The sequence below is a fragment of the Podarcis vaucheri genome, assembly GCF_965113315.1.
Source record: "Podarcis vaucheri genome assembly, chromosome: 17".
Lineage (NCBI taxonomy): Eukaryota > Metazoa > Chordata > Lepidosauria > Squamata > Lacertidae > Podarcis > Podarcis vaucheri.
Window position 1 is genome coordinate 31,776,861 of NC_138755.1, and position 15,305 is coordinate 31,792,165.

General features: G+C 45.1%; 1 protein-coding gene across 3 annotated transcripts; it reads right to left on the reverse strand.

Moving 5' to 3' along the window:
* Positions 1-3,740: 3,740 nt before the first annotated feature.
* Positions 3,741-14,144, reverse strand: FUT10 (fucosyltransferase 10). 3 transcript variants are annotated; one of them, XM_082205010.1, is made up of 5 exons: positions 13,927-14,144; positions 11,661-11,960; positions 9,676-9,970; positions 5,739-6,574; positions 3,741-4,255 (listed from the first exon to the last, which is right to left on the reverse strand). In XM_082205010.1, the coding sequence occupies exons 2-5, from the start codon at positions 11,739-11,741 to the stop codon at positions 4,031-4,033; spliced, it is 1,437 nt and encodes a 478-aa protein (XP_082061136.1). In that variant the 5' UTR covers positions 11,742-11,960; positions 13,927-14,144; the 3' UTR covers positions 3,741-4,030. The 3 variants fall into 3 exon arrangements, with proteins under 3 accessions (XP_082061136.1, XP_082061137.1, XP_082061135.1); XM_082205011.1 differs by having other exon boundaries at positions 11,749-11,963; XM_082205009.1 differs by having other exon boundaries at positions 11,661-11,963.
* Positions 14,145-15,305: the final 1,161 nt, after the last annotated feature.

The following is a 15,305-nucleotide window of genomic DNA, read 5'->3' on the forward strand; positions in this document are numbered from 1 at the left end:
CTGGCAGGATATGGTGTGGGGGGGGAGTAGAATATACACCCTGCCTGGAATGGGTGGAAACGTCTTGTGATCCAAAGTCTGTTTGTGGCTAGGGGAGCCAACTTGAATAAAATATGGGGGGGGGGCAGATAAGGCCTGCCCTGCATAATCAGTCACAAGACACGGCATACGCACACCATTTGAATGGCAATGCCCATAAATGTTGCAGTTTATTTTATTGGAGGGTGAAGGGTCCTCAGCCCCTAGGAGTTGGCTCCTATGTTTGTGGCAATTGAGGGACAATGAAAGGCAACAGAGCTCACCCTGCTGTTGAAAAAACCCATTCCTCTTTGGGAATACAGTGGTACCTTGGGTTAAGAACTTAATTCGTTCTGGAGGTCCATTCTTAACCTGAAACTGTTCTTAACCTGAAGTACCACTAATGGGGCCTTCTGCTGCCACCGCCGCACAATTTCTGTTCTCATCCTGAAGCAAAGTTCTTAACCTGAGGTACTACTTCTGGGTTAGCAGAGTCTGTAACCTGAAGCATCTGTAACCCAAGATACCACTGTATTTTAATGACGATACACATCACAATCCCTCCCTCTGTAGATGGAAAGCTTTTTACAAGGGCAGGCTGATCGTCTGCACTCAGAAGCATTCCAGCCTGGCCAAAGGATACAGCTTTCACTTTGATTGAATTTATAGGGAGACCTTTGCTAAGCGTTATGGTTGCCAGCTTGTTCTTGAGGTTCTGAGAAATGCCAAGAACCACGTCAAAGAGGGAAGAGGGTCAGCAGACACCAGATCAATGAAACTGATGGATGCTGGAAAGGAGTCCGGTTGAAGCCCAAGAGGGGGCTGGTTTTGTTTTGTTTTGTTTAAGTACGTAAAGTTAAGATAACCAAATTAAATGTGATGAGAATGAATAGAAGCATTGCTCCTTTTAAAAAAAAAAATACTATGGTGAGCTTTGGTCTGCATAGACTGACTGAGGAAGAAGAAGAAGAAGAGTTTGGATTTGATATCCCGCCTTTCACTCCCTTTAAGGAGTCTCAAAGCGGCTAACATTCTCCTTTCCCTTCCTCCCCCACAACAAACGCTCTGTGAGGTGAGTGAGGCTAAGAGACTTCAGAGAAGTGTGACTGGCCCAAGGTCACCCAGCAGCTGCATGTGGAGGTGCGGAGACGCGAACCCGGTTCCCCAGATTACGAGTCCACCGCTCTTAACCACTACACCACACTGGCTGTGGGTCTCTAAATCTGTGGGTCTCTAAATATAATAATACTAATAATAAATTTTATTTATACCCCGCCCTCCCTGGGCTCAGGGCGGCTAACACCAATGTAGCTGGGCAATTCTCATCACCCCTGCGCATTAATGTGCAGGCCTGTGTTAGTGGGGCAAAATTCAAGGCTGCAGTCCCAAGCACACTTACCTAGGAGCAAGCTCCATTGAGTACAGTGGGGCTTACTTCTGAGTAGGAAGTGGTGTTGTAAATATGCTACCGAGGATATTTGGAATGATGCCCAAGAATCTGGATTGCAGCCCCTGTCTGTGGATGTTCCCTTTTTAAACACTAGATGGTGGGTAAATCTTAACCAGCACTTTTTGGCCTGTCTCCAGATCTCAACATATGAGTGCCAAGTGCTAATGCATTTTATATTCTTCCTCCGTATCAGGAAATTTCAGTCTGCCAAGTAACAACGGAAACTGCTGAGGCTGGGGGTCGGGGTGGGAACGGATGATGCATAAACATGCTGAGCAAAGGAATATTCTGATAGACCCACCCACCTGCTCTGAGGTGTGTTTGGTCAGAGAGGTCAAACCTGCAGCGCTATCGCTGTTCTTGCCACCCAGCATGGCCTCCGTCGCTCACCACAAACAAAATGCGTGATCAAGAGCAACAAGCTGTGTGTTTGTGAGCCTTGATTATGTCTTGTCAGGTCTTGATGCTGCAGATAATGATGTAGTCCTAAATTGTCCCCGTTCCACATGCAGTGATGAGAACATGTTGACGCAGCGAGCGGAGGGGAGGGGAAACCTCTATCAGCCCAATTTGTACTTGTTTACCCCAGCTGTTGGGATGCGGGTGGCGCTGTGGGTTAAACCACAGAGCCTAGGACTTGCTGATCAGAAGGTTGGTGGTTCAAATCCCCGCGACGGGGTGAGCTCCCGTTGCTCGGTCCCTGCTCCTGCCAACCTAGCAGTTTGAAAGCACGTCAAAGTGCAAGTAGATAAATAGGTACCGCTCCAGAGGAAAGGTAAACGGCATTTCCGTGCGCTACTCTGGTTCGCCAGAAGCGGCTTAGTCATGCTGGCCACATGACCCAGAAGCTGTACGCCGGCTCCCTCAGCCAATAAAGTGAGATGAGCGCCGCAACCCCAGAGTCGGTCACGACTGGACCTAATGGTCAGGGGTCCCTATAGCTTTATCTTACCCCAGCTGTTAAAAAACAAAACCAAGAGTCTTAGCAGGAAAAAATCGTGGCAACACATAGTTGCCATTTTTTCCCTGGTAGGGCTGTTGTACTTTTTTAACAGCTAGGTAAAAAGCACCAATTTTCACTGATAAAAGGATTTCCCCCTCTTTTATTTCCCCCTGGAATCAGCATGTTGGGAAAAGCGACACTGACTGTGCGTGAAGAAGTCTTTTGGCCCCGTACTTCCAGTCCCAAGTAACGAAAACCATAAAGATACTCAAATCAAGCCCCAAATCATCTGATATTGTGCAGGTCTTAACAAAAGAAAATCCCTGCCTCCATGAGTCTCTGCATGGTCAGCCCTCCCTCCTTAAGAGAAATGCTTCAGAGCATGGACATGCTGCCTTGCCATTGCTGTTTATAATGCTGTTCAATAGATGACATCTCCATCACCCTGGCCCAGCCAGAAATGAAAAGAAACAAGGTCCTTCATTCAAACCACAAAGTGGCTCTTTACAGAATTTGCCAGAGTGGCACAAAATCCAGTCTCCAATAACAGGGACCACACTTAGGTGTAATGTGTATGGGCTGCTCGTGCGTAAGTTGCCGCCTCTCCAGGCTTTGTTGCCTTGCTAAACCTTTCAGTCTGGGCAGCCCTTCACTTCGTGGCTGCCTCAGTCGCTAGCAGAATCCGTCAGTGGGCGTTTCTTAAATCTTTTCCAACATAAAAGTTGTTTGACACCCAGTCTCCTCCTACTCTCTCTGCGCGGAAGTCTTCTGCGCAGGGTGGGCGTGGGTACCGGAGGACCCGTGCTCTCCCCGCTGGTGTCCGGTGAAGAGTCCTGGAGCCCTCTCGCCGATTCCCCCATCTGCCCCTCTATATCCCTGGTGTTGCGCTGATTTGCTTCCCCATCTGCGGAGCTGCCTCTCTCCCTGCTGGGCCCTTCTCCAGCATCATTTGAGAGCCTTCCCTCTGCCTCTAGCTCCGATGTCAGTTCCCTGACATTAGGTGAGACTCTATTTCTAAGGCCTGCTTTCCGTAAACCATCCCCCCCTCCCAGAGCATTTGGCACACTGCCCCTGAGGTTGCTCCTCCTCCTCCTACACTGCTCTGCGATTCATCTGCAAGGTCCTCCTTTCTCCTGCACGGCCTGGCTTCCTGTCAGGTGCAGAAATGACATAAGCAGCAAGGCCACCCCTTTAGACAAGGCCCTTCGCTTGAGCGATGCCAGGAAACCAAACCATCTGGATGGAAGACTTGACACATATCCAACTCAAGGGTGGGAGGAACTGCAGAGGCAAAATAAACCACACACACACACACACACACTGGGAAAGTAAAGTGCAGATGGCTGCATTTTGCTGTGAATGCTCCAATGTTAATTACACTAATAATTTATATTAATAGTTTATACGTTAGTATAAAAAATATAAGATGACCCAACTGGGTCCTTCGTCTCCTGGATTAGTATTCGCTGAATGCGATGATTTCTCATCATCTCAGTGGTTAAAACTGCTTCCTATCTTATTAAGGCAACCGACAAACAACAGCTCCTCATAGAGGCTCCTCTGTGTTAGCTTGTTTCCCCCTCTAGCTTGAGTCAAGGGCCTATTGTCTCCCTCTAAACTCATTCTCTAAACACCATAGTCCAAAACTCCTGAGCTGTGAAATTTCTGTTCCTTTCGACCAGCTGCCTCAGCGCGTGAGCTTCTCTCTTGGACTGCTCAAAGCTCGGTATCCACATCTCCCGCAGTGCCGTTCTGTGCGCATTGCGAGACGAAAAAACAAATGGTTGAGGTTTAGGGCAGCTCAGGTGGCTTGCTTCTGCATTCCACTTTTTGGGTAACATTCCCTGGTTGAGAGAGAAAAAGAGAGAAAGAGAGGTGGGAGGACACAGTCTGAATTTTATCAACCACCACGTAAGCAGGGATGAATATACACTCACTTTCACTTACTGGTAAATAGTGGGGCAGGGGCCTTGGCTGGGGAGGGCGGGGTATAAATAAAAATTATTATTATTATTATTATTATTATTATTATTATTATTATTATTATTTTAGTGGAATGGCTTGCACAAGAGAAAGTGCAGGAAGCCGGAATGGTTCTGATGGCTGGTTGCACAACAGACTGTTGTAAGCACAACCTGTCGCACAGCCATCTTCCACTAGCACAACAGTTGTGCTGGATTTCATATTACACAGGTATTATCACCATCATGTATTTATTTATATAGCGCCATTTGTGTGCATGGCTCCGCATTGCAAATGCAGCCCTCCGTCTAAAAAAGACTCCCCTCCCCACTGAGCTAGGAATGAGGTCTACATGTTCGCTCCGTGTAGCTTCGAACGGCTGAAACATGCTTGATGAATTTAATAATAATAATAATTTTTATTTGTTATTGTATCCCGCTCTCCCAGGCCAAAGCCAGGGATGCAAACTTGACAGGGCTTGGATGAAAATGTGCCTGCCACTTCTTGCAGTCTTTTTTAATGCTGCGGCGATTCTGTAAACAAGCATTATGTTTCACTCAAGAGGCTGTGAAATATTGCAGTTTAATAAACTGTGGGCTGTCATTAGATCTAATCATTGCTTGATGTGTGCAACCCACTCTGTAGGTCAGCCTTGACTGCTAACTGAAGACCAAGTCAGCAGCAATTTCACTCAAGGCAATGCCTGATGAATTATTTCACTGCAATATTGTAGGCAGCTGGAGAAGAGTTGAACTCACAGAATATGAGACTGGGGGAAGAGGGTATTAGAAAGCAAAGAACCTGTGGCCCTGCAGATGTTGTTGGATTCCAACTCCCTTCTACCCATGACCATGTCCATGCTGCTAAGTCTGATAGGAGTTGGAATACAGTGGTACCTCGGGTTACGTATTTCATTCGTTCCGGAAGTCCGTTCTTAACCTGAAACTGTTCTTAACCTGAAGCACCACTTTAGCTAATGGGGCCTCCTGCTGGTGCCGCGCCACCAGAGAATGATTTCTGTTCTCATCCTGAAGCAAAGTTCTTAACCTGAAGCAATATTTCTGGGTTAGCGGAGTCTGTAACCTGAAGCGTATATAACCTGAAGCGTATGTAACCTGAGGTACCACTGTACTACCACAGCTGACATGCCACAAGGTCCTTATTCCTCTTATAAAGACTCATATAAACTCGGGACTCTGGGAGAACAACATCTGCCTTCCTTTCCTTGGGAGCTCTCCTTGGTCCTGGAGAGCTTGTCTCCACACCTGCCACAAAGTGACTCCACTCTACAATTAGTACCTGGCAAGTCTGACTCATGAGATGGTGCAAGCCTGGCTATAACAGGGCAGATGGCTTTATAATTACCTTTGCTTGTCTCCTCATATTTCCCCATATTCTAGTGCACACCATACATTCAAAGGCATCTATGTAATTGTCCTTCATGATATCTTGCACTCCCCATGTGCGTTCCTTTATAGCAGCAAGCAGGTGTTGGTTGGAGATGTCCCCTTTCAGCTTCCATTCAAGGTAGGCCTCATATTTCTCATCATCTGCATCCAAAGCTTTGATGTACTGTGCCAGGTCCTTGGGGTGTGAGAATCCTGTGACCAGGATTGCACTCTTATTGCTAGGAAGCCAGTCTTTGACGCTAGGAGAGCCATAATAAACTGGTACCACACCCAGCTTCAGTGGTCTCCAGAGCTTTTCAGTGATATAATCTTCACAGACAGCATTTTCAAAGGCAAGGACAAATTTGTACTGAGCAAGTATCTTGTAGAAGTTATCGTTATCCATGGAGGCAGGGTTTTCAAGCTGCTCCGGCAGATCTCTGTTATGCAAGCAGGCACCATAGGAATCTACTTCAATGTGAGCCATAAGCTCCTGTACATAGCTGTCCCGGTCAGAGGGAGGATCGCAGTCAGACTGTACATATACGAGGGGTGCGAGTCTTTTCCTCAAGCTGTTCTTGTTTTGCAAAGGAATCATGTACCTCAGGGATTTTAAGGCCTCAATGCTTTCAAGGTACTGTGTGGTGAGTGGCAGGTGTGAGTGGCGGCTGAACGTTGCCGTGTGGTTGAACAGAGTGATGGCAGGTCTCTGGAAGAGCTTGTAATTGTTTTTGGGTGACTCCTCGTGGAAAAGGGCCCAGTCATGGTGGTCTTTTCGGGGGAGAGGTAAACTATCTATGCTGAAGTCAGTACCTAGATGTTGAAAATACAAATGGGAGAGAAAGAAACCAGTATTGCTCCCAGTGAAAGAAATATTGGAAAACATTATTCAACCTGGCTGCCCTCCCATGAATGATATGAACAGCATATTACCAAGGCAGCATAGTATTCATGACCATCACCGCCCCTCTCTCACCTATGGCTCCCCCCCCCAACATCTTACTAACATGCAAAACAAGTGGGACCCACAATGGAATGTTGCATGTGCTTCTGTTGAGAGAGCCATTTTCCAGCATACTCCATTCCATTCCCCTTTCTCCTGCCCCAAGATTGCCATTCCACTCATCACACACACACCAACAGTTGGATAGCATGCCTGTTGAGATGCTCAGTTGTCAGAAGCAAGCCAGTGGCAAGTCACACTGTGCAAGCTGGAGTTAATTGGCAAAAACATGACCACTTGGCGGAGTGTCAGACCTAATGAGCACAGCAACTCATCTCTGTCAGGTCTTGCCTCCTATGAAGTAGTCATTGAGAATGAAGATCACAGCTGCCTAAGTACCCTCCTCTCCATGGTCCCCCCCCCCAAGCGATAGGAGACTGTGCCTGTGTGAATCTAACTTCTCCTTCACCCTTTTCATGCCTCTTCTGGTTCTGGGAGACCAGGGGGGAAGGGAGCTGGTCTCAGCAGAAGGGGGAGACACCCATGACTCTTCACCAGCCTGACTCATCTCTGCTTCTTGGCCTCCCTTACCCCAATTTCATGCTTCAGCCTCTGGTTCTGGTTCTGGACTGCTCTCTGCCACAGACTCTCCCAGCTCACTAAACCCTGTTACCCCTTCAGATTCCAACACCTTCTCTTACCAGTCCTCCTTCTTCTCCCTCTGACCATTCATCATTGTCCCACCACCACTCCCTGAGCATTGAGCCTTCTTCCCTTGGTGGTTCCCCAGCTGGTTCTTCCCACCATTCTTCTGTGTCCAACCAGTCCATGACATCAGTCCTCAGTGAGCTGTACACAGATATACACTTGGGTTCTTCCTAAAGCTTTTTTTTTTTGTACTTCTAGTCCTTGGATTTCCTCCAGATCTGCTGAGAACTCCCACTTCTGTGTGGGTGATGCCATTTTAGCTACAAATGGGATCCTGATTCTGCTAGTAAGCAGGTAAGCAACAAAGGCTGCAGCAAGGCTGTTCCCAATGGGTCTTCGCAATATAAAACAGTTAACACTGCAATCCTATATAAGACCCATTGAATTCAACAGGACTTGTTTCTGAGTAGACATTTATAGGACTGCACTGTAAGTTTATGCTAGTTTTCTATTTGGAGTTCATAAAACATTGCAGGATAAAAAGTGCTGTGATAGGTATCTAAAGTTATATATAAAAAGGATGCTATACATTCTGAGAAAAGCTCAATAAAACTTGATTCCCTTAAACTTCCAGTGTTCGGGTCTATCTGAATAATAAATCTCTCTAGATGTGGTTTTGAATTATAAAGGGAATATCCTGCGGACATGTATTGTGAAAATAATATTTTTATTACAGCTCTGAGGAGAGAGATAATAAAGTCAGTTTTGTGCTTGACAGCCAAAATAATTCAGCCCAAGAATCACCAGCTCCATGGGAATTGTGAAACTTGTTTCAAAACTTTTATCTACTTTTCCTGCTTCTGGATTTGAGTTGTATCCATTGGGGGCAGCTGCAGGTTTTTAAAGAGAGTAGCTGCATGTTGTGACTTGGGTTTCAGAAACAGAGGCTTTGACAACATTAGCAGCAAAAAAAAATCAGTGCACCCACTAGAGAAGTACTGAATACAATTTTTAAAACTGCATTAAACTGGGGAACTATGAGCACCCTCAAGTGGATATTACAACTTTTAGGTGATATTGTAAACAAACAGAGTCCAATTCTTGCTGAGAAAATAAAGTCAGAGCTGTCTACTACCGTAATGGTGAAGATAAAGGATATGCAGAGAGAAGCCTATAAAAGGATACTTCCAAGGTGAAACACTAGGATGACTGATTGATTTGATACAACGCATTAATCTTAGCCAAGCTGATAGACAATATGTCTTAAAGGATAGAAGAGATGATAAAAAATATGCTTCAGACCAGAAAAAGACAGAGAGGCATTACAAGGTTTATGATGAGAAAATGCAGAATAAGATTGTAATTATGAGCACATTTCATACTTTAATGTTTGTGACAAAATAAATAAATAATGGTCTAAGTTACGGATGGGCAACATGCAGGTCACTGACATAACAAGTTTTCTTATGATCCCCATAGGTATTTTCCAAGAGCTTTTATTAAAATAAGTAGCCAGTCCTTATTTAGTAAGTAGCCAGTCCATTTAGGCTTGAACTGAGATCATGGTTTCCTGTCCCACTTAAGGTATTATTAAGATCTGCAATGCTAGGATGATTGTGTTACAACCAAATAGTATTGTTGTGAAACGTATGTAGATTTTTCACAGACCGTACTTTTTACATCTTGTTACCGTTTGTCTTCATTGTTTGCAATATTTTTTCCTCTAAAAGTGTGTACGTATGCACACACACACACACACACACACACACACACTACAACTGAAGATAACAATTCATGCACCTGAATTTATGCCCAAGTAAATCTGTTGGTCTTTATAGTAACGATAAAACTGGGTTTTTTGCTTGAAACTAATATGGCTACCTCTCTGAAAACTGACTATTCACATTAATTATCTCCATTTCCAGTGTTCAGCTGTGAGTACCAATCTTTATATAGCCAAAATGGCACCATCCCCACATAAAAGGGAGGTTTCAGCAGACTTGGGGAAATCTCAGGGTTTGCAGGAGTACAGAAACATCCTTTGGGGGGAGGGGACTTAAGGCAGTAAGATCAATGGCCATAGCATGCTCACTGACCATGGTGGGGAACAGAAAACCCAGAAGAAAGGAGGACTGAAATGGAGTGGCTGGAATCCCAAGCAGCAGACCCCGAAAAGCAGCACGCCACGCTGCAACATTCTGTTGCAGGCCCCACTTCTTTTCTCTGTTATGCTTGGCAGCTACAAGATAAATGAACCATGTGAGCGAGGAGGAAAGGCAAAGTCACTCATCATCTTGAAGAATAAAATGAACCAACCTCTTACCATAAAACAGAAATGCTTTAGTCATAGAATTGTGCTGATAGGTCCTGTTGATAGTAAAGAAGCAAGCGTCTTGTCCACACCGACCAAGCCGCCCTGTCTCTCCTGTCAGCGGAGACCACCACAGCAAGATAGGATATCGGTCGTTGTTCAAAATGGTCTTTGTATCACTGGGGAGTTCCGGCTTCTTTACAAACAGATAGGTGTATTTCTGCCATTCTTCATCTTTCAGTGCACTGTTTTGTGAAATGGAGGTTTTCGTCATCTTCCTTTCAGACTTTCCAAGCTCTACAACCACCTTTCAAGGGGAAAGAGAAATCTATCCTTATTGAAGTCTCATTATACATGGCATGAACTATCGTTCTGTATAACAGAGCACCCACTGAGGCCTGTTTTACAATGGAGAAAAAGGTAGGGACTGGTCTCTGTAGAATTTAGTTCTAGTAGATAGTAGTTGGGGAAATGATTCAATGATTGTGACCTTACTATTCTCATGTGACTTAAGATGTTGGGTTGGTTGGATTATTGTTTTCATCATTAGGCTGCCAACTTTTCAATCAACCACTGCAGCTGTGTCTTTTAACAGTATATCCCTGAGAAGCTCAGGCTTCCTCAGCCCTCCAGATGTTTTGAGACTACAATTCCCATCATCCCTGACCACTGGTCCTGCTAGCTAGGAATCATGGGAGTTGTAGGCCAAAAACGTCCAGAGGGCAAAGGTTGAGGAACCCTGCATTAGCTCATAATATTTACCTCCATACAGTAGTACCTCAGGTCACATACACTTCAGGTTACATACGCTTCAGGTTACAGACTCCACTAACCCAGAAATAGTGCTTCAGATTAAGAACTTTGCTTCAGGATGAGAACAGAAATCGGGCTCCGGCGGCACGGCAGCAGCGGGAGGCCCCATTAGCTAAAGTGGTGCTTCAGGTTAAGAACAGTTTCAGGTTAAGTACGGACCTCCGGAACGAATTAAGTACTTAACCTGAGGTACCACTGTACTGCTAAAAGCTTCACATGTTAATATCATGCATGCATCAAATTCCTTTACTAATGAAAAATCCATCAATGGGGGAAGCTCATCAGCAGAGGGCAGATGTTGGGAGCGTTGCCTCAGGGAAAGGATGTTGCAGGAGTACACAACTCCCAGCAGCCCTGACCATTGGCCATGCTGGCTGGGGCAGATGACGGCTGAGAGTCCAACATCCATGGCACCAATAGCGGCCCCAGTATTTTGGAACACTGTTCCTATTGGATGTAATTCAGTGTAGTGCTAACTGTGGCATGCACGCAAGGTCTGCTCACGCAATAAGAATTCCCCCCCTTCGCCCCCTTTGTCTGGGTGTTCCTCCAACCCTCCAGAGCAGATTTAGGGGGGCATGGGTAAAGGAGACAGTGGGGAAATCCTGATGCAGGAACAGGCCTTGTTCAATGCATGCGCAACAACTTAGTTCAATCCCAATGAAATCCCAATTTTGATGCTCTGTCATCTGCTGAAAACGAGGTGTTTTTGTTTTGCTCTTGTCAGGAGTTTTTATTTAGAGAAATCTATTGTTGGTCATTTGCTTTGGTGTATTATTATATTTTAGTCCGTTGTGTTTTGGGTGCACACAGCTACAATGTTTTTCTGATTTGAGTTGGTGCCTTATAAATAAATATAAATACAATCTGGGTGGTCATGGAGATGCCATACCCCTGGGGTAGAAAGATAGGCAAAAGAGGGTCTCCCTTAGGACCTGGGAACCCAGGGGACTGTGCTGAAGCTGTCTGGGTGGGCAAGCCTGCCCTCACTTCTCTTCATGCCAACATTCCTGCCACAGAATCATAGAATTGGAAGGGACCGCGAGGGTCATCTAGTCCAACCCCCTGCAATGCAGAAATTCTTCGCCCAATGTGGAACTTGAACCCATGACCCTAAGTTTAAGAGTATGGCATGTTTCAGCCTAAATCAGTGCTCAACTCCTGACCCTGAGCATCTGTAGTACCTGGAGGGTGACGAGCAGAAAAAAGATGGCCATTAAGCAGAAGCAGGATGCCCAAAATCTCTTCTTCCTCATTGCATTCATGCCTTACGTCTGGGCATAGGAAGCAGGTGTTGCCTCTTCAGAATTGCTGCAACATACTCCACAGATGGTCTTGACTTCCCTTCACCTCCTGGTCCTTCTCCATTGCCACCAGTGATGGGGGAACCGATGCCATCAAAGGCCGTGATTAAAAATTGGCCGCATTTCTGATCTTCTACCATGCAGCTTCTTGAACCAATGACTTCTTGGAAGCGAATGCATCTGCTAAAGGGAAACAGGGCAGAGGTGTGTTTTAGAGGCACTGGTACAGCCAGTTTGATATACAGTGGTACCTCTGGATGCGAACGGGATCCGTTCCGGAACCCTGTTCGCATCCAGAAGCGAACGCAACCCGCGTCCGCACGTCTCACGATTCACCGCTTCTGCGCATGCGCATGACGTCATTTTGACCATCTGTGCATGCGCGAGCGGCGAAACCCGGTAGTAACACGCGCCGTTACTTCTGGGTCGCAGCAGCGCGCAACCCGAAAATACTTATCCCGAAGCTACTTCAACCTGAGGTTTGACTGTACTGCGCTTCACTTTATATCAGAAAAGATATTGGACGCAAATGTTATTTCATCGTAATCAAGGCTTTGTGTGTTTTATGTCTGTCACTATACAAGTACAAAAGAGAACAGGCTTTCATTTTAGGAACAGAATTCTGCAGTCCAAGAACTTCAGCTTTCTTTATATATAACAGAGTTTCTATTAATAACCAGTTTATAGTCCTTATAGGCTTTGTGCAGGCAACCCTTTTAAAAACCGGTGTTCCACTGACCGCTTTCTAGTCTGCAGGTATGGAGGCTTATCTAAGTGTCAAGATATACATACTTTTGTTAGAAGACCAGCAACTTCACATTTGAGTCCTCAGTGCCATCTGAACCCAATGATATGCCAGTTTTTAATTTGTCAGTAAGGCCTAAAACCTTGTCACCACTCACTTCTTCAGGTTGGTTGGTTCAGGCACAGGAATCTATCTGCCCTCAGACTTCCAGTGTGAACAACTCATTTTATTTCTCTGCCATCTTGTTTGCCTCTTTTAGCACGTATCTGACTCCGGTCATTGCTGAAAGCTCCCTATCTCATTTCCTGCTACTGCTGTACTTAAATATTTTCTATGGTTGGCACTTATAGGAACATGCTCCTCAAGCTTTTTGTTGTCCCCATCATGGTTTGATTGCATTTATGTCAACAAAAGTCTGTATTTATTTATTTTTTCATTTGCCCAAGACTTCCATTTTCTGAAGGATGGCTTCTTGCCTTAAATAGTTTCAATGACTCTGCTTATTGACCAATAAGCAGAGTACTGGCATCCTCTTGCCCCTGGATTAACTGTCTGGGACAAAAAACCTGAAGCAATTTGTTTCCTTTTCGTGGGATACTTTGGTGCAGCACTTCTGTTAAATAGCTAAGGCTCACACAAGACAAGACCTCTCACTTTAAACAGGGTAGCACAGTGGTACCTCGGGTTAAGAACTTAATTTGTTCTGGAGGTCCGTTCTTAACCTGAAACTGTTCTTAACCTGAGGTACCACTTTAGCTAATGGGGCCTCCCGCTGCCGCCACGCAATTTCTGTTCTCATCCTGAAGCAAAGTTCTTAACCCGAAGTACTATTTCTCGGTTAGCAGCATCTGTAACCTGAAGCATCTGTAACCCGAGGTACTGCTGTATAAGGGTCCCTTTGACTAGAAGAAGCTTCCAGAGTCAAAGTTGCCAACTTTCCTTTACTGGCCCTACTCCTCTGCCTTGAACAGTAGTGACAAGCATAACTACCACTACTCCTTCTTCTTTTTAAGTAAAGCTGTTCCTGGCACAAGGATAAAATAAAATGTGAAAATTAAGCAAGCAAACGTTTCCCCATCAGCCTTCTGTTACAGGCACAAGGGACCAAGACAGCAAAACACGATTAGAAATCTGAATTCCTATCCTTGTTTCCCGATGGACTGAAAGACTCAAGCGGCCCTTTTATCAGGGCAGCTGGGAGGGCGGGGGAAGCTTCAGGGAACCAAGAAAGTCTTTCTTTTCTCTCTTTCCCCCAGTCCTTTAAAACATACAACAGCCTCAAGCGGCTCCTTCATCTTTATAGCATTGTGTAACATCCTAGACTGCAGGAGATCTGTCTCTGTCTCTCCCTCTGTGTATGTTTATATATCTATATTTATATTATATTTAGAAAAAACTCACCCCGGATAACAGCTCTTCCGTCTTGTTGCTGCTAGGCTGTTTTTTGTGGGTTGGTTTTTTTGCTTTTTACTTTCAGTTTGTACTTGTTTTTTTTTAACAGCTCTCCGGATTACTGCAAAACCTGGAGAAGGATGGGAAAGCTACAGTGCTAAAACCGTCCGTCCGTTTGGGAAAGCGCCTGGGAAATCCAGTTCATGAATTCCCACGTTCCGGGTTTCACTTGGGAACCAGCTTCGGGAAGCAGAGCCGGACCCAGGAATTGCGGGGAGAGGCGACGTCGTCTCTCTTTCTCTTTAGATATTGTAAAGGAAAGTTAGTCTAATTGCACTAATAGTATCAGCATTTTAGCGAAGTCATTCCCTCCCTGGAAGAAACCATCCCCCGAGCCAGGCGATCTTCGGTAAGCGGAGTAGGAAACAACAACAACAACAACAACACGCAATTAAATAAATTAAGCATCAGCGACAATCTGGGGTTTTTTTGGGAGAAGGGCTTCGGGCTTCCCGTTGGAAAGAGCGCGTTTAAAAGAACCGGCAGCTGCAGCTCTCGCCTTTGGAAGGATGGACGGCTGCTGCATTATGCTAAAGCTCTTTGCCAGCGGGAGGACTGAGCTGCGTCAGTGGAATACATACATATATCTTTACAGGAGCGCTAAAAAGCCCTTTGAGATCATTCATCACGAAGCAGCTGAGGATCACACACACATCCGAATCATTTAAGGCGGGACAGTTCCGTCTTTTATCCCTTAATAATGCTTAGCATGTCTTTACTTAAGGTAATTTGTGCATCACGCCTTCTTCTCAGGGAGAATTCACATAAAACTGAAAATAAGAAATTCAGCAGCCAGCAAATTATTGGTCTTATCAACTCTTCAAATATATATTTATATGCATAGATAATTTGAAACATGCATACTCTTCAAATATATATTCATATGCATAGATAATTTGAAATATGTATACTCTTCAAACATATATTCATATGCATAGATCATTTGAAATATGTATACTCTTCAAATAGATATTTCAAATTATCTATGCATATGAATATATATATATCTACTCTTCAAATATCTATTCATATGCATAAATAATTTGAAATATGCATACCTGGCCATAGAATTGTAGAGTTGGAAGGGTCCACAAGGGTCATCCAGTCCAAGCCCTAGCAATGCGGGAATCTTTCACCCAGGGGTGCCAACTTGAATAAAATTTGGGGGGGCGGCAGGTAAGCCCCATCCTGCATAATCGATCACATGATGTAGCACTCACCATTTGAATGGCAATGCCCATCAACTTGAGGGGCGCAGGGCCCCCTCAAATATTTTATTGGGGGAAGTTGGAGCCTATCCTTTCACCCACCATGGGACTTGAACCCAC